Below are 25,811 nucleotides of genomic sequence, written 5' to 3' on the forward strand. Positions count from 1 at the left end.
TTCTGCTGGGGCAGTATATTGTGCTGCACGGTGGTATCTGGTTCTGCTGGAGCAGTATATTATGCTGCACTGTGGTATCTGGTTCTGCTGGGGCAGTATATTGTGCTGCACGGTGGTATCTGGTTCTGCTGGGGCAGTGTATTGTGCTGCACTGTGGTATCTGGTTCTGCTGGGGCAGTGAATTGTACTGCACTGTGGTATCTGGTTCTGCTGGGGCAGTGTATTGTGCTGTACGGTGGTATCTGGTTCTGCTGGGGCAGTGTATTGTGCTGCACGGTAGTATCTGGTTCTGCTGGGGCAGTGAATTGTACTGCACTGTGGTATCTGGTTCCGCTGGGGCAGTGAATTGTGCTGCACGGTGGTATCTGGTTCTGCTGGGGCAGTATATTGTGCTGCACGGTGGTATTGGGTTTTCTTGGGCAGTGTTTTGTACTGCACTGTGGTATCTGGTTCTGCTGGGGCAGTATATTGTACTGCAGGGTGGTATCTGGTTCTGCTGGGGCAGTATATTGTACTGCACTGTGGTATCTGGTTCTGCTGGGGCAGTGTATTGTGCTGCACGGTGGTATCTGGTTCTGCTGGGGCAGTGTATTGTACTGCACTGTGGTATATGGTTCTGCTGGAGCAGTATATTATGCTGCACTATGGTATTGTTGTCCTGCCTACTTCTGTTGTGCTGCCTTTTGTCAATTTTGGGGCCTGGGGCCACTTTTATTTTTTTCCCAGGGCCACAAGGTTCCCAGTCGGCCCCAGCAGGATGTAAGCGGTCATTAGTTCTGGGAATGTGCAGCACAGCTCGGCATTAGTCAGGCAGCAGCCCTCCACTAGACTGTGGACCGGCCTCTCCTGCAGTTCACTCCCCCGGGCGCGCTCTGGCGGGGAGATGTGGCCGCCTCATCATCCTCCAGTCGCTGCCATCTCATGAGGGAACGCGCATTACCGCCGCCATCTTAGCAGACGGACCAACAATAACAATCATAGGCGGCTGGGAACAAGCGCCACGGGCAGAGAGCAGGGCACCGGGACGTGTCGGGTGCTCGCGGCCAGGGCCTAGTTGTCTGATGAGTGCCGGGAGTGGGCTGCGTTGTGACGGGGGGCTGAGCTACAACACGGCGGTCCCGGGCTAATGCGACCAGGAGACGACAACGAACATCGACCACTGTTGTGTAAATCAAAAGCGACCCGCCACTCAGGTACAGTATATACGGCAGACGTCACGTGGTGCTCACCCACTGCCTATACTGGGATCACGTGACACGCCCCTCCAAGGGTCCTGTGTGGTGTAGCGGGTCACGTGACCCTCCTGTAGTACTGTCCCCGGCCACCATGTGTGCATGTCCCGCTTCTTCCATGTATAGAGTACATATGGCCGGAGCAGTGACGTGTTTTGTCTGTGTTCTCAGCTGTAGGTTACTTCATAGTTTTACCAGTCTCATTGGCCATGGTCCTGTAGTAAGTGATGACTCCCACCATTCATGGAGATGATGAGTGTTGTTTCTGCTTGGAGTCCTTGTGCTTACCTACATACCCATACATACTGTAGGTGGAGGAGCTTCACCTATGCACTCACCGCATTGCTATATCCCCAAAACTGGCCAGTGATGTCACCATCCGTGAGTCCAAGGTTCTGGTGGGTGTATGGGGACAGCTCATGTGGGTATTATGGGCCCCGAGTGAGCGAGTGGAGGCCAGTTTGGTCCCTTTGCTGTTGTGCGTTGCTTAGAAGGACTCCTCCATAGTCACTGAAGGCAGGGCCAGGCAGGCCATGAGAGAAGGCATGGAGAAGCCCCAGAGGTCCTGCTGGGCGTTACCCACCACCTTTATCAGATTGTTCTTCTGATCAGACCTTTGTATTTTGCTGCTGTTACCTGGTTGATGGATAGGACAGTGACTAAACGTTGTGATGTACACGGCAGAGAGACGTGACGGTAGTTTTGGTTTAATAATTTGCCTGATTATATTTCCTGCAGTGCTTGATAAACGTAAGTCACGTTCTGGTGACGTCTTCATGGTAATCTGCAGTTTTGTTGTAGGGACTTTGACCTGAGCATTATTCTTCTGTTGTTGAAGGCTATATATGGACTGTATGCACCCATAGGTAGGTCCATAGACAGGGTCAACAAGGTACTGTCGAATTTGGCAGCCACTCCAAATTTCAGGAGCCATAGCTTCCTTTATTTCCTTAAAGGGGGAGACCACTTTTTTAATATTTTTATTGATGACCTATCCTCAGGATAGTTTATCAATATCAGATTGGTGGGAATCCACCTCCCAGCACCCCCGCCGATCAGCTGTTTGAAGGGGCACAGCACTCACAGGGCCCCTTCATAGTATACCAAGCACAGTGCTCTAGAGGCTGGTCTTGGTATTGCAACTCAATCCCATTAAAGTCTACCTAAACTTAGAAATTAAATGTGTTATGCAGCCAGTACATATTGATGACCTATCCTGAGGATAGTTCATCGATATCAGATTGGCTGGGGTCCGACTCCCAGCACCCTCCCTGATCAGCTGTTTGAAGAGAACACAGTGCTCGTATGAGCGCTGCCTTCTCTCCACTGTTTACCTGCTAGCAGTCGCAACTGCAGCAAGGAGCAGTGTAATTACTAGGGATTGACCGATATTGATTTTTTAGGACCGATACCGATAATTTGTGAACTTTCAGGCCGATAGCCGCCACCAATGATTAACCCCTTAAGGACTTACCGGTACGTCCTAACTTTAAATCGCGATTGCAGAGCGGCGGGGGTTAATCGCAACAGGATGTCCACTGAAATCATTTAGCGAGCATCCTGTCACAACGCCTCCCCCCCCCCCCCCCCGTGTTGGCGATCGCCGCAAACCGCAGGTCAATTCAGACCTGCGGTTTGCGGCTTTTACCTTATTCGGCGGCGGTGCCATCAGGTCCCCATGCGGCTGTAGGGGGGACCCGATGGCATGGAAGGCAGCGCGATGTCTAAGGAAGGCATCGCGCTTCCTTCCAGTGACGAGCCTGTGAGATCCAGCCCCCTGGATCTCACAGGCCGGAAGCTGTATGAGTAATACACACAGTATTACTCATACAGCCAATGCATTCCAATACAGAAGTTATTGGAGTGCATTGTAAAAGGGATTAGACCCCCAAAAGTTGAAGTCCCAAAGTGGGACAAAAAAGAAGGTAAAAAAAAAGTGAAAAAATAAAGTTTTCCCCCCCAAAAAATTGAAAGTTTCAAGTAAAAATAAACTAAAACGTCATTTTCCCCAAATAAAATAAAAAAAAATTGGTAAAAAGTATACATATTAGGTATCGCCGTGTCCGTATCGACCGGCTCTATAAATATATCACATGACCTAACCCCTCAGATGAACAGCGTAAAAAATAAAAACTGTGCTACATAAACCATTTTTTTGTCACCTTACATCACAAAAAGTACAACAGCAAGCGATCAAAAAGGCGTTTGCCCACCAAAATAGTGCCAATCTAATCGTCACCTCATCCCGCAAAAAATGAGCCCCTACCTGAGACAATCGCCCAAAAAATAAAAAAAACTATGGCTCAGAATATGGAGACACTAAAACATCCTTTTTTTTGTTTCAAAAATGATATTATTGTGTAAAAGTTACATAAATAAAAAAAAAGTATACATATTAGGTATTGGCGCGTCCGTATCGACCGGCTCTATAAAAATATCACATGACCTAACCCCTCAGATAAACACAGTAAAAAATAAAAACTGTGCTAAATAAACCATTTTTTGTCACCTTACATCACAAAAAGTATAATAGCAAGCGATCAAAAAGTCACACGCACCACAAAATAGTGCCATTAAAACCGTCATCTCATCCCGCAAAAATCATACCCTACCCAAGGTAATCGCCCAAAAACTGAAAAAATTATGGCTCTCAGACTATGGAAACACTAAAACATGATTTTTTTTGTTTAAAAAAAGAAATTATTGTGTAAAACTTACATAAATAAAAAAAAAGTATACATATTAGGTATCGCCGCATCCGGGACAACCTGGTCTATAAAAATATTACATGGCCTAACCTGTCAGATGAATGTTGTAAATAACAAAAAATAAAAACGGTGCCAAAACAGCTATTTCTTGTTACCTTGCCTCACAAAAAGTGTAATATAGAGCAACCAAAAATTATATGTACCCTAAACTAGTACCAACAAAACTGCCACCCTATCCCGTAGTTTCTAAAATGGGGTCACTTTTTTGGAGTTTCTACTCTAGGGGTGCATCAGGGGGGCTTCAAATGGGACATGGTGTCAAAAAAACCAGTTCAGTAAAATCTGCGTTCCAAAAACCGTATGGCATTCCTTTCCTTCTGCGCCCTGCCGTGTGCCCGTACAGCGGTTTACGACCACATATGGGGTGTTTCTGTAAACTACAGAATCAGGGCCATAAATATTGAGTTTGGTTTAGCTGTTAACCCTTGCTTTGTAACTGGAATAAAAATATTAAAATGGAAAATCTGCCAAAAAAGTGAAATTTTGAAATTGTATCTATTTTCCATTAATTCTTGTGGAACACCTAAAGGGTAACGATGTAAAATCAGTTTTGAATACCTTGAGGGGTGTAGTTTCTAGAATGGGGTCATTTTTGGGTGGTTTCTATTATGTAAGCCTCGCAAAGTGACTTCAGACCTGAACTGGTCCCTAAAAATTGTTTTTTTGAAAATTTCTGAAAAATTTCAAGATTTCCTTCTAAACTTCTAAGCCTTGTAACATCCCCAAAAAATAAAATATCATTCCCAAAAGGATCCAAACATGAAGTAGACATATGGGGAATGTAAAGTAATAACTATTTTTGGAGGTATTGCTATGTATTATAAAAGTAGAGAAATTGAAACTTTGAAATTTACAATTTTTTACAAATTTTTGGTAAATTTGGTATTTTTTTATAAATAAAAATGAATTTATTGTTTTACTTTATTTTACCAGTGTCATGAAGTACAATATGTGACGAAAAAACATTCTCAGAACGGCCTGGATAAGTCAAAGCGTTTTAAAGTTATCAGCACTTAAAGTGACACTGGTCAGATTTGCAAAAAATGGCCTGGTCCTTAAGGTGAAATAAGGCTGTGTCCTTAAGGGGTTAATATTCGGGGGGGGGGCGCACTGCACCTTTAATGATTAATACCACCAATGAAGTGAAATCTCTCATTAATTCATATACAGGAGGCAGGAGCTGGCTGCAGAATCACATAGCCGACTCCCGACCTCTATGAGCGGTAGCTGCGATCTGCGGCACCTGAGGGGTTAACTACCGCAGATCGCAGCTACTTGTCATAGAGGTCGGGAGCCGGCTATGTGATTCTGCAGCCAGCTCCTGCCTCCTGTATATGAATTAATGAGAGACTTATCTTCATTGGTGGCGCAGTGACCACAGCCCCGCCCCTCCTCTTGTCCTCCCTACTCTCATTGGCGCCAGCAGCAGAAGCACAGGGGGAGGGAGACACTGCTTCCTTCTCCCCTGTGCTGCTGAGGGAACATGGAGAGCGCTGACAGCAGCGCGATCTGTGTTCCCAATAAGTTATCGGAATATCGGCAAAATAGATGCCGATAACGGTCAAAATACTGAATATCGGCCGATAATATCGGTAAAACCGATAATCGGTCGATCCCTAGTAATTACAGCTAACCCTTCCTATTCACTTTAACGGGGCAGCGCCTTCCCGTCCAAGTGAATGACGAACAGGTATGTAGTCAAGAGAAGGCAACGCTTGCACAAGCAGCTGATCTTTGGGGGTGCCGGGAGTCAGACCCCCACCGATATGGTATTGGTAACCTATCCTGAGGATAAGTCATCAATATAAAAAATTTAGTAGCACATTTTTAGGCACAATGGTCCACATTTACTAACGTGAGTGCACCTAGATATTGGCATACATTGCACCAAAAGGTGGCATAGTTTGGTGCATCTAAGTTTAAGTTTAGAGAAATTTTCTCCTTCTAATCCGAAAAAGAGCATGTCCTAAGAGGCTACGGTTTGGGCCACATTTCTGGTAAAAAATTCTGTCTGAAAGTAAGTCAACCAATAGTTAGTGTAGAGTCAGAGAAAAGTGTCTGTCCCTCGTCCAGCCTGAGCCCCTGGATACATGCGGTGCAGGGCTAGACAGCCTGAGCGTGGTGTTAAAAAGGCACAAATTAAAGGGGTTATCCAATGCTATAAAATGCACCCCATATACCTGGGTCCCTCACAATGAATATACTTGCCTGGTTCCCTGCCCCCTGTGCCTGGTCCCCGAACCACCGCTGCTGTTTCTCCCGGCACGCGAATGAAAATATCCGGTGTCGGGGGAGCGCGTGGGGACAGGGACGAGCGGGTGACGCTAGGGAGGCACATCCCCGCCTGCCATTGGCTTCTCCCCTTCCCCGACATCGGATGTTTTTATCCGTGCATGGGGAGAATCTGCAGCGGCGGTGCAGTGACCAGCGCGGGGAGCCAGGTAAGTATATTCAATGTAAGGGGCCCGGGAATATGGGGTGCATTTTATAGTCTTGGATAACCCCTTTAAGACTACGCTGACATTTGCATTGTGAAATCTGACAGGCCGTTCCAGCAGACGAACAATGCCGGAGTTCACGTGTCCGGCATAGCCAGATAATGCCGCAAACCTCCAGATCCCCATTGGCTGATTTCCATCATAAATGCCAGAACTGTACGTGGAAAGCGTCTGGATCCCATTAGAGAGGAACAGCCTGTTGGACTTCACAAGGCAGATGTCAATGTAAGGCCAGATTCAGATGAGCGAGTTCAACGTGAGAAGCACCCAGTATGTATAAGCCTGGTTTCCCGTTCTGACCTCTGCTCCTCTCACAGGATCGCACTGCCAGACTTGTATCTACTGAACTCCACTGACAGCATTATGTCAGAACATTTCAGTAAGTCACTCCAGTTTGCTGTAAAACACCTCTTAAGCCGCAGATTTATTATGTCGGGGGGTAATAATTCAATTAAGAATTATTAATTATGGTCATAAAAATAATTAACCATAAGAAAATACAATTTATAAAATTTGTCATAAATTCTTAAAATCATGACCTGGTGAATTGTAGACAACCTAATTGATACAATTCACATCTGAGTCCGACTATTTCCTCAGATAAATAAGTTATTTTTGACGTGAGATGACGTTAATGATAAAATGTAGGTCCGCATTATACAATAATACACAGGTATTATAAAAATATGCAGATTTATTGGTTACAAGATTATAAACATACATAAGTAAATAAACACAATGATACATGCAAATGAATATATATAGCGTTAATATAAAGCATTACAAGCTTAACAATACATGTGAGTGGAAATAACTTGTCACATTATAACCAAGCTATTATTAGGTTAGGATATCAAAATATGAACATAAGTTATATATATTACTTCTGTTCAGAGAAAACCTCATGATATCAAGATGGGCATGTCTAATCCTAGACATCAATATAGAATGCTAAATACATTCTGCCCCCCCTAACCAACTACACATCACATGACTTCAGGCATGGGCAAATCCATTCAAGGATATAACTTAGAAGAGATAACTGTATCCTTCCCCCCCATCCTGGACTATTTTCACATATATAACTTTGGTAAGACTATTAAGACAAATAACAGGGATCTAGGATCTTAAATGGGAAGGATTTGAAATAAATCTTTCCTGTGGGAATCCATCACTTAGCTTGGCGAAGAATGTTCTATCAATATATATATATAAGCAATCATGTAATGCTTTGCTAGATTATGAGTCTAGATTCTTCTGCAGGTAGAATGAAGCCTCACAATATCCTAAGACTACATCTCAATATGGAGATGATCAATTTATTTAATCATTTATTTATTCGCCAATCTAGATGGTATAATTTCACCCACACTATCAAATTAGTCTTAATAAAATGAAATATCATTTTCTGTGTCTCTTACCAAGTCCTAGTAGTAATCTCACTTCTGCTCCTAGGAAAGCTGGGTGGTCCATCATAGCGCATCTCATTATGGCTTTCATCTCGATAGACCCCTCTAGAGAGCTCCACTTCTCTCTCTTCCTCCCTTAATCTCCAGCTCTCGCTTTTTTTCTCTTGCTAGCTTCTTTTCATGCTACTCCGCACACGAGTAATTATTCCCCCCCCCTTATCTAAGAATCATCCCCTTTAGATTAGGGATTCCCAATCAGGTAGGGTGGGTGTACTCGCATGCTAATAACATCATGACGTTGTACAAACTCATAATATGGTATAGAACAAATAATGAAATAATATAATATTATCCATCTGCCTCCAGATGGCACTGCGGTACTGTAGATGAACATCCCAACTTTTAAGCTTTAAAATTAAATATCTAATAATATGTTCACAGGACCTCGTTGACCTTTCTCACTAAATCATTGAGGAAGGTCTTTTCCTGACACTTTTAATTACCTATATCCTGGACTTGTGGGAGTTGACTGTCTTCTCCTATCTTTTTAAAATATAGGTTGACTTTTATATAGCGGCTTTGATGCTTGGCATCGGAACTTGTACATTTCACTTATCTACATTCATGAATAACTATTGTTTTGAAATGGCATTTACTTTTCCCAGAAACCCAATTAACATAAACTTACTTGTTTCTGTACCTTCTACAATACCTTCTAAATGGTAAATACATGGTATGACATATATATAAATCGATACATTGTTACACATAGATAACACATTATATGAATTATTGATTAACATATGTTATAAACTAAATATACCATACAGAGATATATATATAATATAATTATGAATATATAAATTGAACCTCATACAGCAGGTGTGCCTCAAGGATATGAGTTCCTTATCAAGTAACCTTGTTCCCTCCAGACAGACATGTTTTAGGGATTTGGCATACTCCTTACAGATGGTCTCATGTCTTTAGCACTAACTTTTAATACAATGTCCGTTTATGTTCACAATTATTTTTTTTTTTAATATAAACTGAACTTGCCATGAACTTATCTTGGTTTCCTCAGCCATATAATATAACTTTGGTTCAGGCTGATCTTATTCTTTAAGGCAATGAGGTGAGCATTCATTTTGATTATAATGTCATTAGATAATATTGTATATGTATGAAAATGCACAACAATTACCGTCGGCCACACGCTTTTGCAGGGGAGATAACTGCTTCACGGCATACTGAAGTATCCACCTAACGTTTCATTTGAAGTTTTATGCCATATTGCTGCTGCCCCATTTGTAAGGATGGTTGTACGGATGACCCAAAGTTCTAACGGGTTTTATCATAGTTTTTTTTTTTTTGTGTAGGCCATTTTAAAAATATGCCATTAATACCTCCTGTTATTGATACCTAAAGAGGTTTTCCAACTATCCTCTGGATAGGTCATCAGCATCTGATCGGTGGGGTCCTACATCCTGGACCCTCGCCACTTAGCCGTTTGCCTTCCTGCTGTTTACCTTAGACCAATGCTTACAGTAGCACCTGGGCCTTCTCAAATAGTTGATCGGCAGGGGTCCCAGGTGTCAGACCCCCACCCATCACATGATGATGACCTATCCAGAGGATAGGTATACGCAGAAATCCGCAGCACTAGACAATTTGCACCCTCTGGCCAATGAGAAAACAGGAGTCTGGTGACATACACTGTTGCCAAGTGCAGGGAAAGATCGCTCTATAGCCAATAGAAAAGAGAGGGGAGTACCTAATGACGCATATAGGCAACTCAGCGATCTTATCCCATTCTACTGGCAGAACTCTGTACTCCCACCTGACAATCCGAAATACAAGACAGTAAAATCTATTAGTTAATATGGGGGTCTGAATGGAAGACAAGTTAGAGAGCAGCTATATAATGATCTGATCAAAATAGGGGGCTCAATATGACTGGAGTCGTCACATAGGATTCTCCCAGTCCTCAGATGGGTCCCCCAAAAGAGAATCAGATGGCAGCAATCCCTATAAGGGAGTGATCAATTTTCAATTGACCCTCTACCTTACTCAAGGGGTTGCTGCAGCCATTAAACCCCAATGTCTATAGGGGGGGCAGCGTACGTTAATAAGCATGTCACCCCTAATATTTGACATTATCGAGGGGGAAAAGAGAAAGTCATGAAAGGCTGTTGCATCTCATCCAACCTATCTTACATAATTCAACCCCTCATTTATAATAATCAACGGTTTTCATGAGGAGTGAGAGAGGAATATTTGATCCAAAGATGGCCCGGGCAAACAAGTCTAAAATAAGTATGGAGGGCACCACCTAAGGAAAAGCAGAGGAAAAGACACGAATTAGTGTATGATAAAAATATAAAAGAACATAAAACACAACAAAACATTTTGTTGGGCACCAAACTTACAAATCGCTCCTATACACAGGGTAGTTGCAGCATACATCAAGGGAACAAACTACTTAATAAAAATACCCAAATTATAGTCCCTATTGAGGCCTTTGGGTTCTAGTGTGTCCAACTTGTGGATCCACTTAAGTTCAAGTTTTTTTTAGTAGAGTGTCTCGGTCACCGCCACAGCGAGGGTATGCGACCCCATCTATTATCTGGAACCTCAATTGAGAAATGTGTCCACATTTAAAAAAAGTGTTCCGGGACAGGGAGCTCCAAAAACGCCTTACGGATCTTAGATTTAGGTTGTGTGATTCTCTTCTTTACCTTTTGTGTGGTTTCCCCACATATAATAGCCCATAGGGGCATCGTAAAATGTAAATCACATATGAGGAATTACACGTGAACTGTTGTCTAATGTAATACTTCTTCCCTGTATGGGGATGCACAAAGGAGTTACCTGTAATAATGCTGCTGGTGGCAGCAGCCCAAACAAGGGAAGCAACCCGTCTTCTGATTTAGATGTCGTGAAGATGACAGGGAATCAGCATGGACCAGTTTATCCCTTAAATTAGTGCCCCGCCTATAGGACAATAGCGGAGGGTTCTGAAACTCTGGAATGCCTGTAGGTCACCAGACTCCTGTTTTCTCATTGGCCAGAGGGTGCAAATTGTCTATCAACCTAGCACATGTGCAGTAGAATGTGAGGCACGCCGACCGCTAGTGCGCGCTTCTCTGCATACTGGACTTCACATGGGGGCACTACTGTGATTGAAGTGAGTGGCTTATTAACGATCTTAATGAATTGCTTATCTCTCTATTTTTACCCTATCCAGAGGATAGACAGCTGATTGATGGTTGTGCCAGGTGTCAACCGCCCCACCAATCTGATATTGAGGACCTAGCCTGAGGACATGTCATCAATATCATTAACTCAGTAAGCTCCTTTTAGACGCCAGTTAAAACATTCCAGAAGCTCAGGTCATTACAAGACTGTGACACTGTAACGAGATTTTTATTCCCTGGAAGTAAACGGAGTAATCTTGAAAATCATAAGGAAATACGTAAATTATACAGGAAAAAATGTACAGAAAATAACCTTCTTTGGCTGAAGTCAGAAGACCTAATTGTGACACCCGTAGGATGTTGTGGATATGCAGGCCAGCAATCTATTAGTATGTGCGTTGGGTGTGGACCAAGAGATTAAACGACTTCCTGTTTTCCAGTATAATTATGATAATTAGTTGGGAGCTGATGTTTGTCGTGTGTCATGAGATGAGTAAGGCCAGGCACACAGGAGATGGTTCAGTGTGAGAAACTCGCAGCGTGTCGCAGTGGGAGTTCCCATTCTGACCTCTGCTTCTCTGACAGGATGGCACAGTGTTATAATGATTTATAGTGCTGTGTGACCCTGAGAGTCCTGGAATCCACTGAACTACACTGACTTAATGCTGTCAGTGTAATAAAAAAGATTCCAGGTCTCGAAGGGAGACACAGCCTTAGAAACAATTATAATGCTGTGCAATCCCGTCAGAGGAGCGGAAGTCAGAATGGGAACTCCCACTGCCACACGCTGCGAGTTTCTCACATTGAACTCACTCGTGTGTGTCTGGCCTAAGGGTTGTGCAGTGCTATGTATGTACAGCAGTGCAAGTAATTACAGTGGACAAACCTGTCAGAGGAGCGGAGGTCAGAATGGGAACTCCCACACGCTGCGAGTTTCTCACATGGAACTCGCTCATGTGTGTCTGGCCTAAGGGTTGTGCAGTGCTATGTATGTACAGCAGTGCAGGTAATTACAGTGGACAAACCTGTCAGAGGAGCGGAGGTCAGAATGGGAACTCCCACTGCCACACGCTGCGAGTTTCTCACATTGAACTCACTCGTGTGTGTTTGGCCTAAGGGTTGTGCAGTGCTATGTATGTACAGCAGTGCAAGTAATTACAGTGGACAAACCTGTCAGAGGAGCGGAGGTCAGAATGGGAACTGCCACTGCCACACGCTGTGAGTTTCTCACATTGAACTCGCTCATGTGTGTCTGGCCTAAGGGTTGTGCAGTGCTATGTATGTACAGCAGTGCAAGTAATTACAGTGGACAAACAAAGATCAGATGGCATGTCTAAAGGATAACCTCAGATTGCCACCTGTCATTTAATGTTTTATACATTTTATTTTGTTTTGCAGTCTTTTATATTGTATTCCATTGCTTAACGTATCACATTTATATGAGGCACCTGCAGTTAGACACTCGCCAGTTCTGAGAATAAGGGTCTATGGTTACCATCCGCAGCGGAGAAGTTGAATTTCTGTAGGATATAGGCTTTGTATAATTAGCAGCGTGGACACAGTGACACGTGGTCGTGGTGACGTCACAGCCATATGGTCATGAAGCTCTTATGATGACCATCAGGAGCATGCACACATCCATGTACAGGGCGTCAGTCCATGGACTATGCTCTCTTCACTGCACAAAACTGACCTGATTGAACAGTATGGATATGTTTTGTTATCATCTACCTTCACTAAGAAAAAATAGGCCTTAGGCCTCTTTCACACAAATTCGTTTTCCGTCAGGGTGCAATGCGTGAAGCATAAAGCATCCAGACTGAATCCTGACCCATTTATTTCAATGAGTCTGTGCACATGATTGCTGTTTTTCACGCATCATCCCTGCGTTCAAGAAAAATCGCAGCATGTTCTATATTCTGCGTTTTTCCACACATCTCTGGTTCCATAGAAGTGAATGGGGCTTCAGTGAAAAACGGATTGCATCCGGATGCGATGTGTTTTTTACTGATGGTTGCTAGGAGATGTAGATTGTTATTCTTCAGGGTTTTTTTTTCACACACATGAAAAACACATCTAAAATTGATTGTACCCGCGTGGAAAAAACTGACCGCGATTGCAGACAAAACCATCACCTTTTTCCTGAAGAGATCAGAAGGTATTAGCGTCCCTGTGAGCACCACGGGGAGTGAATGGGGCTGAGCTGCTATACCGTCACAACCGCTATACAATGTACAGCACTGTGCGTGGTAAGCTGCCAGAAGGCCGCATCGGAGCATTCTCGAACAGCTGATCGGTGACCTATCCAGAAATCTCCGAAAACCCATTTAAAGTCTCTTCATTCCGAGTAGCACAGCGGAGTACTACACATGCTCTGCCATGTATACATTAAACAGATTCCTCAGATGGAAGCCGTACAGTGGCAATCCTCACCATAGGGTCCCATTATAAACAAAATTTTAAAAAAAGGATCCATTTAACATATACATTTTTTTTTACTAGACTCCACAGGATGGAAAAGCATAGTATAGTATGCTTTTCATCTTTTTTCCCCCAAAAGTATACATGTGGGGCAAAAAAATGTACTGTGAACTTAACCTTACACTTTTTTTTTATTGTGTTTTTTGGAAATCCTACTAAGAAAACAAAGTTTTTTGTATGTAGTGTGTGTATTGCCACTCCATTAATCTCTAGCCTAGTACACCATTCAGCTGTTTCCATCAGTCCCAGAGAAATGAAATGGGAGGCAGCACATATGCTCGACCACCGCTTTATTCATATGTGGGACATAAGATCATAGGGGGTCAATCAATAGGACTCCCGCCAATCGGACACTTAGAGGGATTGTTCACACCTTGCAACCCTTTCTACAGACCCACAGTGATCATCCTTACCTCATCCATGCCACTAGGTTCCGGCTCCATAGGTCCCAGGTTTCCCCAAGTCAGCATCCGGTTGGACGCACGTGACCTGTAGTCTGTTGGGTACAGGTCACATGACTGCTGCAGCCAGTGGCATGATACATGGGTGACACATGACTGTTGCCGCCAGTCAAGCAGGATGTTGACATGGGGAGACCTGCAACCCGCAGAGCTGGCGGGGCAGCAATGGAGCCAGAACCCAGATGCTGGGATCAGGTAAGTATTATCAGCACTGCCATTATGGGTGGTCTGTAAAAAGATCCCAAGAGCTGAACAGCCCCTTTAAAGGGAACCTGTCACCAGTTTTATGGTGTCCTAACTAAGGGCAACATAAATAAGTGACTGATTCTCTTAGCACAATGCTGGGTCACTTTCTTTAATTGACCCAGTCAATCTGCCAACATCTTGTATTGAAAATCTCCATCTGATAATGAGGAGTCATGAATATTCATGAGCTCCTGACTCTCCCCGCCCACCTGCTGCTGAATGACAGTTTGTTCCCATAGGAACCAGCAGCAGGTGGGCAGGGGAGTGGCTATAGCTGTTAATTAAATATACGCTGGACTCAATGGCATCACGCTGGACTCGAATCAGCTCATTAGCATGTGGCATCTTTGTGTGTATATTATGAGGTAACCATCTGACACACCAGTAACTAAATACATCTAAGGTACTTTTTAGTAGTTAATGATTGTATATAATTAGTTAGATTATAATCAAATATCCACATGACAGGTTCCCTTTAAGTGAATAGGTGATAAGTTTAAATCTCGGGACAACCCCTTTAATGTAACATCTAGCCACAGCATTTTTGGCTGAAAAACTGGTTATGAAAACTGCCAAAGAAAGTTTTATTTATTTATTTTTTCCCCCCGCAAAATGCTGTGTGAAGCCAGTTTTATGCGGGTCAGGGTGGCAATAATTTATAACAAGTAGGCACATTGTTATTTATAGCACACAGCGGGAAACAAAGCAAACCGTTTTTTATAAGGGTATTTACCCGTCCATGTCTGGTACGCTTTCATCTAATTATGCATTTATACAAATGGGTCACATTACAACGTGCTGCTCTCACAATCGGAGCTATACCGCCTGGTTTTCTGTATGCTGTAATTATCCCCTCCAGCTCTTCTTTACTCCATCCTTGTTAACTGTCAGATCGGAGGTTGTAGAGGTAAAGGACTGTGGGGAAGGAAGGCTTTCTCCTCTCAGAGATGAGTAGATCTCCGGTGATGGCATGAAGAGACCTTGGAGATAGGTATTGTCTGCCATTTTCTTCCAGGACATATAGATTTGCATGCGTTGTGATAAAGCTCTCCATGACTCCATACTGTGTAATATGCTGATATACCCCAAAGCCATGACATGTTATAAGAAGGATAATAATGGCTGCTGGTGCAGAGCAGGAAGCACTTTTTGGCTTACATGTTTTATTTCATACTATATTCTGCTCACATGTGTGATATTATACATATTACTTAGAATTTGTATGAAAATGCCTATTGATGCCGTCCACTGTACCCGATATGTACGAGTTCCTGCTATTCACACCGAATGGTTTCCTTGTCTCGTGAAGGGATAAAAATGCCCCCCCATTTTGCGTTGACCCCATACTGTTCTGCCACTATCTAATGTCATGTGTTTTATGTGTAGGATGAAAAGAGGAAGAATGGCCAGTGACACCAGCATTGGGTTATCAGTCGGAGAGTTGGGGGAATTGTCAAAAAAGCCAAAAAGCACCCGGGACGAAGCCACGGAGCCTTCTGAGGGTCACGATTGGGGGAATCTACTTCCTGACATCATTCTGCAGATTTTTCAGTATTTGCCTCTTTTGGATCGTGCACATGCCTCCCAAGTGTGCAGAAACTGGAATCACGTGTTTCACATGCCCGACCTCTGGAGATGCTTTGAATTTGAGCTCAATCAGCCGGCTACTTCTTACTTTAAGGCGACACATCCTGATCTGATCAAACAGATCATAAAGAGGCACTCGAATCACCTGCAGTATGTCAGCTTCAAGGTATAAAATCATTATATTGTTTGTGAGCGGTAACCTAGTAATATGCATTCAGTATAGGAGTAGTGAAAAGAGATGCTACATCTACAGGCCCCTCGTTCATATCTTCGGAATAATACTGTACGGAGGTTCGTCTCCGTACAATATTAGAATGTATGGGCTCCGATTAGCCAAATAACTTCGGTTATTGATTTTTAAAGTGGAAAACCACTTTAAAACCTGAAACCGTACTCGGGTTCGGTTCCTAGGTACACTTCTAAGACACAAAGAGAAGATTTCTTTATATAATTGTAATATGAGATTAAATAAGATCAAAGCAAAAGAGGAGATGGTCTGGGATGTTTATTATTGTTTGTGCATTTTCTTTTTTTTATTGTGTTCCTTTTAAAGGGGATGTAAAGGATTAGAAAAACGTAATTGCTTTTTTCCCGAAAAGCTCCATACCTCGCCATGTATTGTAGTGAACAGGAGCAACGCTGTGAAAGCCAGCTCTGTCCACCAGTGGGTGGTTCCGGTGCCAACTTCCACCGCCGGAGCTACTCTGGTATTGGTGAGCTATCCTAGGGGTAGGTCATCAGTTACTAAATCCTAGAGATGCCCTTTAAGTTCTCTGCCTTCTTACAGCCACTCCTGACATGTCTCTTTTAGGAAATAATTGTAGTCCACATGAGATGACTATTCTGGAGCATCTTTTCTTAAATGCTATTTTGTGTCATTCCTGCCAACAATTTAAAGGGACTCTGTCACCACTTTCTAACCCCCCCTTTTCAAAGTATTGTTATCTGCATGGCGCCCCTGTGATTATAAATGTGTTGTTAGAAGTTAAATTCGCCGTCTCCTTTTGATAAAAAGAGCTTTTATCTAACCTGTCAATCTTCTTGATAAGGTGCCCAGGGCGTTTCTTTTCGTCTCAATCTGCCGCCCGCCGCCGCCACCGTTGGTGCCCAGCTCCTCCCCTCATGCTTTCAGCGCCGCCTGAATGTAATCAAATACGCCTCCGGCTCTCTCTCAGTGCCCCCTCCTCCTTTTCAAAGATCCCGCGCGTGCGCACAGGGCTGTGCCTGATGCGCCCGTGCGGACATTTACAATCAGCCTCATTGAGCGAAGTGCGCGCATGCGCACTTCGCTCAATGAGGCTGATTGTAAATGTCCGCACGGGCGCATCAGGCACAGCCCTGTGCGCACGCGCGGGATCTTTGAAAAGGAGGAGGGGGCACTGAGAGAGAGCCGGAGGCGTATTTGATTACATTCAGGCGGCGCTGAAAGCATGAGGGGAGGAGCTGGGCACCAACGGTGGCGGCGGCGGGCGGCAGATTGAGACGAAAAGAAACGCCCTGGGCACCTTATCAAGAAGATTGACAGGTTAGATAAAAGCTCTTTTTATCAAAAGGAGACGGCGAATTTAACTTCTAACAACACATTTATAATCACAGGGGCGCCATGCAGATAACAATACTTTGAAAAGGGGGGGTTAGAAAGTGGTGACAGAGTCCCTTTAAGAATAAAGGTACTACTGCATGTTACCAGTAGAGGGTGCATCTGTGCACAGCCTGACATTGTCCAGTAATGGAATTCCAGGAAATTCATTCATAAACTTCGTAGTAGGAATAGTTCAACATTGCTCCAGAATTGTTATTTTTTGAGAAATGCAATTAGTTACTAAAACAGACGAGTTGGGAGTAGTGTCAGGTCTTTAAGTTGTTGATGTCGGTTTTTCTAACCCTTTACAATGGGAAGACATAAAGCCTAGGGTGTAGAGACGAGAGAACATCTCATGCCCATAGCAACGACTTATATTCAAGCGTTTGCTCTTTCAAATCCAGGCAGCACTTTGGACATTGCATAGTTGAAAACCAGACCATCCTGTCTGGTTTTATGTGGGCAATGTTTTTTATATACATTAAATGGAGTGACATTGCCATTTACTAACACTGATGTGTGGGGGTACACTGGAGATAATGCTTTCACTCTTCAGCGTCTGGTAAGTTGCCTGGTTGTTGTACCACAGGCCTCTAGCTCAAATTTTCTGATTGAAAATGTGTACTACTAATTTAATTAGACTGTATTATTACTGTTAAATTAGTGGGGTTTATCAAGATCCTGATATTGATAACCTATCCTCAGGACAGATATCAGTATCAGATTGGAGGGGTGTCTGGAGTCAGATCAGGTGTTTGAAGAGGTCAAGGCACTCCAAAGAGCCTCTTCCTAAGCCAAAAAAGTAATCTTTGAAGTTCATCGGTCATGGGGCCTAGGCGCAGCTCAGTCCTATTCAAGTGATTGGGGCTGAGCTGCAATACCAAGCACGGCTACTATTCAATGGATAGCTCTGTGCTTGGTAAGCTGCGAGGAGGTTACGGCACTCACCCCCAATCTGATATTGATGACTAGAGTTGAGCGATGCAAGCTTAATCCGAAGTGGCTTCATTCAAAACTTCGGAATTATACTGTACAGAGATCCGTCTCCCATAGCAAGTTATTCATGAAGTCGAGCGGGAAAACAACTATAAAACCTGAAACAGAACTCTGCTCCAGTTCTGAGGTACTAGTTTTGAACAAAGCGACTTCGGATTAAGCATCCGAAGCTCGCTTCGCTCAACTCTATTGATCACCTATCATCAGCATAGGTGATCAGTAGTGTTGAGCGAACTTGTGTTTTAAGTTCAGCGTCTAAAGTTCAGGTTCGGGTTATCGAAGAATCGCGTTACGGATTCTAAATTCTGTTATGGTCCGTAGTAGCGGAATCCATAACGCTATTCTTCGATAACCCGAACTTTAGACGCCGAACTTAAAACACAAGTTCGCTCAACACTAGTTATCAGTATCCGAATTTCGGAGAACGCCTTTAATATGCAGAGATGCTGTAACCTCTATGCTCTACACATTATTACGAATTGTTCTAGCTAGAAAGTTGTGTGCATTTTTCGCCACTGTAGATATCATGATTTATGCTTTTCTTTCTTGTTAGGTTGATAGCAGTAAGGAATCAGCAGAAGCTGCATGCGATATTCTTTCTCAACTTGTAAACTGCTCTTTGAAAACACTTGGACTGATTTCAACTGCTCGACCAAGCTTTATGGATTTACCAAAGGTAAGGGCTTGGATAGACCTGTAGCCTTAACCGTCCTATGGCATCATAATGAAGTAAAAACGATTTCACCACATCTACAGTTGCAAGAAAAAGTATGTGAACCCTTTGGAATTATATGGATTTCTGCACAAATTGGTCATAAAATGTGATTTGATCTTCATCTAAGTCACAACAATAGACAATCACAGTCTGCTTAAACTAATAACACACAAATAATTAAATGTTACCATGTTTTTATTGAACACACCATGTAAACATTCACAGTGCAGGTGGAAAAAGTATGTGAACCCCTAGACTAATGACATCTCCAAGAGCTAATTGGCATGAGGTGTCAGCCAACTGTAGTCCAATCAATGAGATGAGATTGGAGGTGTTGGTTACAGCTGCCCTGCCCTATAAAACACACACACCAGTTCTGGGTTTGCTTTTCACAAGAAGCATTGCCTGATGTGAATGATGCCTCGCACAAAAGAGCTCTCAGAAGACCTACGATTAAGAATTGTTGACTTGCATAAAGCTGGAAAGGGTTATAAAAGTATCTCCAAAAGCCTTGCTGTTCATCAGTCCACGGTAAGACAAATTGTCTATAAATGGAGAAAGTTCAGCACTGCTGCTACACTCCCTAGGAGTGACCGTCCTGTAAAGATGACTGCAAGAGCACAGCGCAAACTGCTCAATGAGGTGAAGAAGAATCCTAGAGTGTCAGCTAAAGACTTACAAAAGTCTCTGGCATATGCTAACATCCCTGTAGCGAATGTACGATACGTAAAACACTAAACAAGAATGGATTTCATGGGAGGATACCACAGAGGAAGCCACTGCTGTCCAAAAAAAACATTGCTGCACGTTTACAGTTTGCACAAGAGCACCTGGATGTTCCACAACAGTACTGGCAAAATATTCTGTGGACAGATGAAACCAAAGTTGAGTTGTTTGGAAGAAACACACAACACTATATGTGGAGAAAAAGAGACACAGCACACCAACATCAAAACCTCATCCCAACTGTGAAGTATGGTGGTGGGGGCATCATGGTTTGGGGATGCTTTGCTGCGTCAGGGCCTGGACGGATTGCTATCATCGAAGGAAAAATGAAGAACTTAAGGCCATCTGTCCACCAGCTGAAGCTCAACAGAAGATGGGTGTTGCAAAAGGACAACGACCCAAAGCATAGAAGTAAATCAACAACAGAATGACTTAAACAGAAGAAAATACGCCTTCTGGAGTGGCCCAGTCAGAGTCCTGACCTCAACCCGATTGAGATGCTGTGGCATGACCTCAAGAAAGCGATTCACACCAGACATCCCAAGAATATTGCTGAACTGAAACCGTTCTGTAAAGAGGAATGGTCAAGGATTACTCCTGACCGTTGTGCACGTCTGATCTGCAACTACAGGAAAAGTTTGGTTGAAGTTATTGCTGCCAAAGGAGGTTCAACCAGTTATTAAATCCAAGGGTTCACATACTTTTTCCACCTGCACTGTGAATGTGTACATGGTTTTCAATAAAAACATGGTAACATTTAATTCTTTGTGTGTTATTAGTTTAAGCAGACTGTGATTGTCTATTGTTGTGACTTAGATGAAGACCAGATCACATTTTATGACCAATTTGTGCAAAATATCATTCCAAAGGGTTCACATACTTTTTCTTGCAACTGTATATGACTGCTTTCTTCACCATTAGAGTACAGCTACACAACGATTTTGGGCATGACAAGTGAAGCAGGCCATAGAAATGAATGGAGTCGTAGTGTGAATCCTAAGTCTGCTGCTGCTGCCACCACAAGCAAATCTCAAAAAGTCCAGCAGTGCGACCCCATTCATTTTTTTGGCTGCCATGCTACACTTATACTTTGGCACAATGCGTGTCCCGCCCAAAATCGCAGTGTAGCCGTACCCTTACAATAAATTTATTCTTTCAGAAAATTTCTGCCACTGAAAATCCTTTCCATGCATGTGAGTGGAGTTGCATCTGTAGCATGTACATAGATTTATAGAAACTCCATGAAACCATCTTAGGCTAGTTTCAAACTTGCGGCAGGACGGATCTGACATGCTGTTCACCATGTGGGATCCGTCCTGCGGCTATGCCGCCGGACTAAAAAACCTGACATGCAGTAATTTTAGTCCGGCGGCCTTTTGCCGTGCTGCGCCGGAGCTCCGCCCCCGTCCCCATTATAGTCAATGGGGACAGAGCGGCGGCCCGGGGGCACGGCAAAATAGCCGCAGGACGGATCCGACATGGTGAACAGCATGTCGGATCCGTCCTGCCGCAAGTGTGAAAGTACCCTTAGGAATTTCATCAGCTAATCTGTCAAATGTCTTAACATACCAGTTTTAAGGTGGTCATACACCCTAGATGGTGTATGGCTGTCTGTATAAATATAAGAAACAGAACTGGATCGCACGTCCTCAATACTATGCTTTTATCTAACTGCTTCTCAGCGTAATTAATATCGCTTCTCAGCGTAATTTATCGTATACCTACCCCTATGCTGCATGCTAGACATGAGGCATTAGTATACAATTTGATCAAAAAGCATAGGCCCACTCACCGCGACAAGGTTGCCTCTTATTTGGCGCAGCACTGCACGGCGACCGCCGACGCCGCAGCACCACCCCAGCAGGTAGCGGGACCCAGCAGTCAAACAGCGCCCCCGCTGCATGACAAAGCCACCATGGCACTGGGCCCCACCAACCCACCAGAACGGCACCAAAGCAACAACAGCCGCCGTGCAGTACTGCACCATGTGAACAGGTGTGGAACCAACCCCATCACATACTCTCACCATGTGAACAGGTATGGAACTCACCCTATCACATACTCTCAGGAACTCCAACTGAGAGGTAGGAATATATACCCTTATGCAGTCTCCTGCTAATTAAAAGCACCTGGGCCAAATAGGGAGGAGTGCTGATACCAGTCCCATTCGAAAAGGCAACCTTGTCGCGGTGAGTGGGCCTATGCTTTTTGATCAAATTGTATACTAATGCCTCATGTCTAGCATGCAGCATAGGTGTAGGTATACGATAAATCACGCTGAGAAGCGATATTAATTATGCTGAGAAGCAGTTAGATAAAAGCATAGTATTGAGGATGTGCGATCCAGTTCTTTTTCTTACATTTTGTGTGTATGGCTGTCTGCTTGTCCTGCCAGCACCCGTTCCTGCCGAACCCTACCCCACATAGACATTCATGCTGCATGTTCTCAATGAGGAGAATAATCTGGTGGTGGTTTATCTCGCAAATATCTATTGTCAGGGGAGACTCGGGACATCCACATACATAATATGGCAGAAAGGTTCATTAATGTGTATGCACATCGGTTCAACAGAACTGCAGGGGGTCCATGTGCTGCAGCCGTAATTCGCACCCTAAAGTGCAAACTCATTTTCTTAGCAAGAAACAAACCTTGGATCAAAGGTAGATCTAGTGATGGTCATAAAAGGAAGACTGGCGGGAATGCAGCCATGGGGGTATCCACATTTTTGATAATATAACTTATTGTTAAAAGGGTTTTCCAAGACTTTTATACTGATGACCTATCTGCTGGATAGGTCATCCGTATGTGATCGGTGGGGGTCCGACACCCGGGACCCTCGCTGATCAGCTGTTTTAGAAGGCACCCGACTCGCCGGTGAGTACCCCGGCCTTGTTGCAGCTTACCAAGCACAGCGCCATACATTTGGTAGCGGCTGTGCTTGGTATCGCGCTCAGCCCCATTGACATGTCGTCACATGGCCTAGGGAAAGCTGAGAGAAGGCCACCTGCTACTGCAAGCACCACTGCCTTCTCAAACAGCTGATCGGCAGGGGTCCTGGGCCCCCACAGATCAGATAATGACCTATCTTGAGGATAGGTAAACAGTATTAAAGTCTCGGAAAACCCCTTTAAAGACTTTGCCTTGACATTTCCTGTTGTCGGGACACAGAAAATCCCCATCCAGATTTGATGCTAAAATTGACTGGGTTAGCTGACATTCATCTGATCTGCATGGTCACCTTAATTAACAATTTGAAGAACTAGCAGCATGACCACATTTATAGGTCACTAGACAGAAATAACACGTTTTTTTCTTTAATTTCATAGTCACACTTCATATCTGCTCTCACTGTTGTGTTTGTCAACTCAAAGTCACTATCCTCACTAAAAATTGATGATACTCCGGTTGATGATCCATCTCTGAAAGTGCTGGTGGCCAACAATAGTCACACCCTGAAGCTTTTGAAAATGAGCAGCTGTCCACACGTTTCTCCTGCAGGTAACATTCTTAGATGTCGTTCTTTGATGAAAACTTGGCTGATCTTTTCTTGCAGTTGATGCACTGTCTGTACATGTAGATGTTCAATCAGAATATATTTTGTTTATCTATGTAATAGCAATAGCCTTACTATTACCTTTCTTCTCCGGCTGGTCTCCATGATGATGACCAAGATTTAGAATGTAGCTTCGACTGAAAATGAAAACTTCACAGTAACCTTGAATCCTTACATGCAGTAAGTAATTCCATGAACGGTCCTGGAAAGGCTTTGTGTGACTGCAGATCACAGGGCAGTTGCACTCAGATGCCGTTAGCAGCAGGCATACTTTTTTATGTACCCTTTGTTGTCTGTGGAAGTCCACTTTAAAGACGTCGGCCCTCAAATAACCTTTAATTTACTCTGTCATCACGCAACATGAAATCAGTTTTCACTGGAGTCATTAAAATGTACTAGATATTGCAGTTACAGACTTGTTGTCTGTTTTGATTGGCTGTCAGAGCATCTGCCTAATGTGTCCCGTACTGGTGGTCACACATGCTCAGTAGTTCTGTCCGACCACCAGGATCCTCTTGTACATGTGAAAGGTAGAATGATTCCTTCTACTACTTGGGCCACCTGGTAAGGATTGGTGCCCTAGACGTGACTTGTTCCTACCAACTCTGGACACATTAGTATGTAACCAAGTGTGTAACCGCAGTATCTAGACACAGGAGCATTTTTTTATGTTACGTCCAGTTAAAAACTTGTTTTGTGCAATCTAACATAGTAAATGAATATTTAACTATGGCACTGTGATGTAAGCATCTTTTGTTGTGACTAAACTAATTTTACATTTATTTCAGGAATTTTATGTGTCGCAGATCAGTGTCATGGTCTGCGGGAATTGGCTTTAAATTACTATTTACTGAGCGATGAGCTGCTGCTGGCATTGTCCTCTGAAAAGCACGTGCGGTTGGAACACCTGCGTATCGATGTTGTCAGCGAGAACCCAGGGCAAACACACTTTCACACCATTCAGAAAAGCAGCTGGGATGCCTTAATAAAGCATTCTCCTAAGGTGAACCTAGTCATGTACTTCTTCCTTTACGAAGAGGAGTTTGATCCGTTTTTCCGCTACGAAACGCCAGTCACACACCTGTACTTTGGGAGATCTGTAAGCAAAGAAGTGCTTGGCCGTGTTGGCATGACATGCCCTCGGCTCGTGGAGTTGGTTGTTTGCGCTAATGGACTTCGACCTCTTGATGAAGAACTGATTCGCATTGCAGAGCGGTGCAAGAGCCTGACGGCCATCGGACTTGGGGAGTGCGAAGTCTCTTGCTCTGCATTTGTAGAGTTTGTAAAGATGTGTGGTGGTCGCCTGTCCCAGCTTTCAATCATGGAGGAAGTTTTAATCCCCGATCAGAAGTATAACTTGGAGCAAATTCATTGGGAAGTTTCAAAGCATCTTGGCAGAGTCTGGTTTCCAGACATGATGCCTACTTGGTAGGATTTGAAGCTGATCTACTACCTGTGGTTATATGGAAGAGCACCTTAAATCTTCAGCACGATTGCATGACAAACTAATAAACTCATCTGCAGTTTTTGCTTTATTTAATAGTGTGCAGGAACTAATTTATTACAGTCACATTATAGTTTGGAATATTTAAGGACCATAGATTTGGACATGCATTTAATCCACGGGATTCAGATTAATTAGTGGAAGCTGAGCCAGGGATAATTTGTTCGGTGTCGCACTTAATCCGTTGATTTAAGCCTTTTATTTAGTGCAAAATTTGGAAAAGGTACATTTTATCTTGCAGGGACCTAATTTTGGCTTTTACATTTTTTGTGTACTCAATAAAGAGACCCTACTTTGCTTGTCACTTGCATCTTTTAGTTATTACATTATAAAACGATTTTGTATAAATGCTTTAATCTGGAAGATCTATGAAATTCGCAGTTTTTAACTTTTAGTTCTTATATATTTTAATCTTCGTTTTCTGAGCTGTTGCTGTTTTCAGGTTATCTATTATTAAATGGCAGTGCACATACTTTCGCTGACCGGATTTTCATTTATGTACATTACTTTTTTTTATTTAAGGAAGGATACTTAAATATTGTACATACAAGATCAACATTATTCTAAATTAGATAAAAAAATTCTAATCTAAAGTAATAACAAAAAGCAACTGAAATGCAACGTTTTATAATAAAACAGTCCCAAAATCACATTGCATCTGGATGTTGCCTGGATACAAAGCGTTTTTCACTGATGGTTGCTAGGAGATGATGTTTGTAATTCTTCTGTTTTTTTTTGTTTTTTTTCACTTGTGCGAAAAACGCATCAAAGCTGATAGCATCTGCGTGAAAAAAAAAAACTGGACGCAAACGCAGACAACATTGAATGCACTTGCATGCAAAACCATCAGTTTTTTCC

At 43.3% G+C, this 25,811-nt stretch overlaps 1 protein-coding gene across 3 annotated transcripts; it reads left to right on the top strand.

Annotated features, from left to right (window-relative positions):
• Positions 1-865: 865 nt before the first annotated feature.
• Positions 866-25,435, top strand: FBXL3 (F-box and leucine rich repeat protein 3). Of its 3 annotated transcripts, none has more exons than XM_040425339.1 (5): positions 866-1,193; positions 15,676-16,042; positions 19,008-19,130; positions 23,223-23,394; positions 24,238-25,435. In XM_040425339.1, the coding sequence occupies exons 2-5, from the start codon at positions 15,677-15,679 to the stop codon at positions 24,879-24,881; spliced, it is 1,305 nt and encodes a 434-aa protein (XP_040281273.1). In that variant the 5' UTR covers positions 866-1,193; position 15,676; the 3' UTR covers positions 24,882-25,435. The 3 variants fall into 3 exon arrangements, with proteins under 3 accessions (XP_040281273.1, XP_040281272.1, XP_040281274.1); XM_040425338.1 differs by having other exon boundaries at positions 866-1,184; positions 15,674-16,042; positions 24,238-25,429; XM_040425340.1 differs by lacking the exon at positions 866-1,193 and adding an exon at positions 2,086-2,098.
• Positions 25,436-25,811: the final 376 nt, after the last annotated feature.

This window comes from Bufo bufo, chromosome 3 (assembly GCF_905171765.1).
Source record: "Bufo bufo chromosome 3, aBufBuf1.1, whole genome shotgun sequence".
NCBI classification, from domain to species: domain Eukaryota; kingdom Metazoa; phylum Chordata; class Amphibia; order Anura; family Bufonidae; genus Bufo; species Bufo bufo.

What these genes read in the sequence shown, in the direction of transcription:
- FBXL3 (XM_040425339.1), top strand. Translation starts at nt 15,677, where the DNA reads ATGAAAAGAGGAAGAATGGCCAGTGACACCAGCATTGGGTTATCAGTC. An exon ending in TGCAGTATGTCAGCTTCAAG is followed by an intron (nt 16,043 to 19,007) that starts GTATAAAATCAT and finishes CTTTCTTGTTAG; the next exon opens with GTTGATAGCAGTAAGGAATC. An exon ending in GCTTTATGGATTTACCAAAG is followed by an intron (nt 19,131 to 23,222) that starts GTAAGGGCTTGG and finishes TTAATTTCATAG; the next exon opens with TCACACTTCATATCTGCTCT.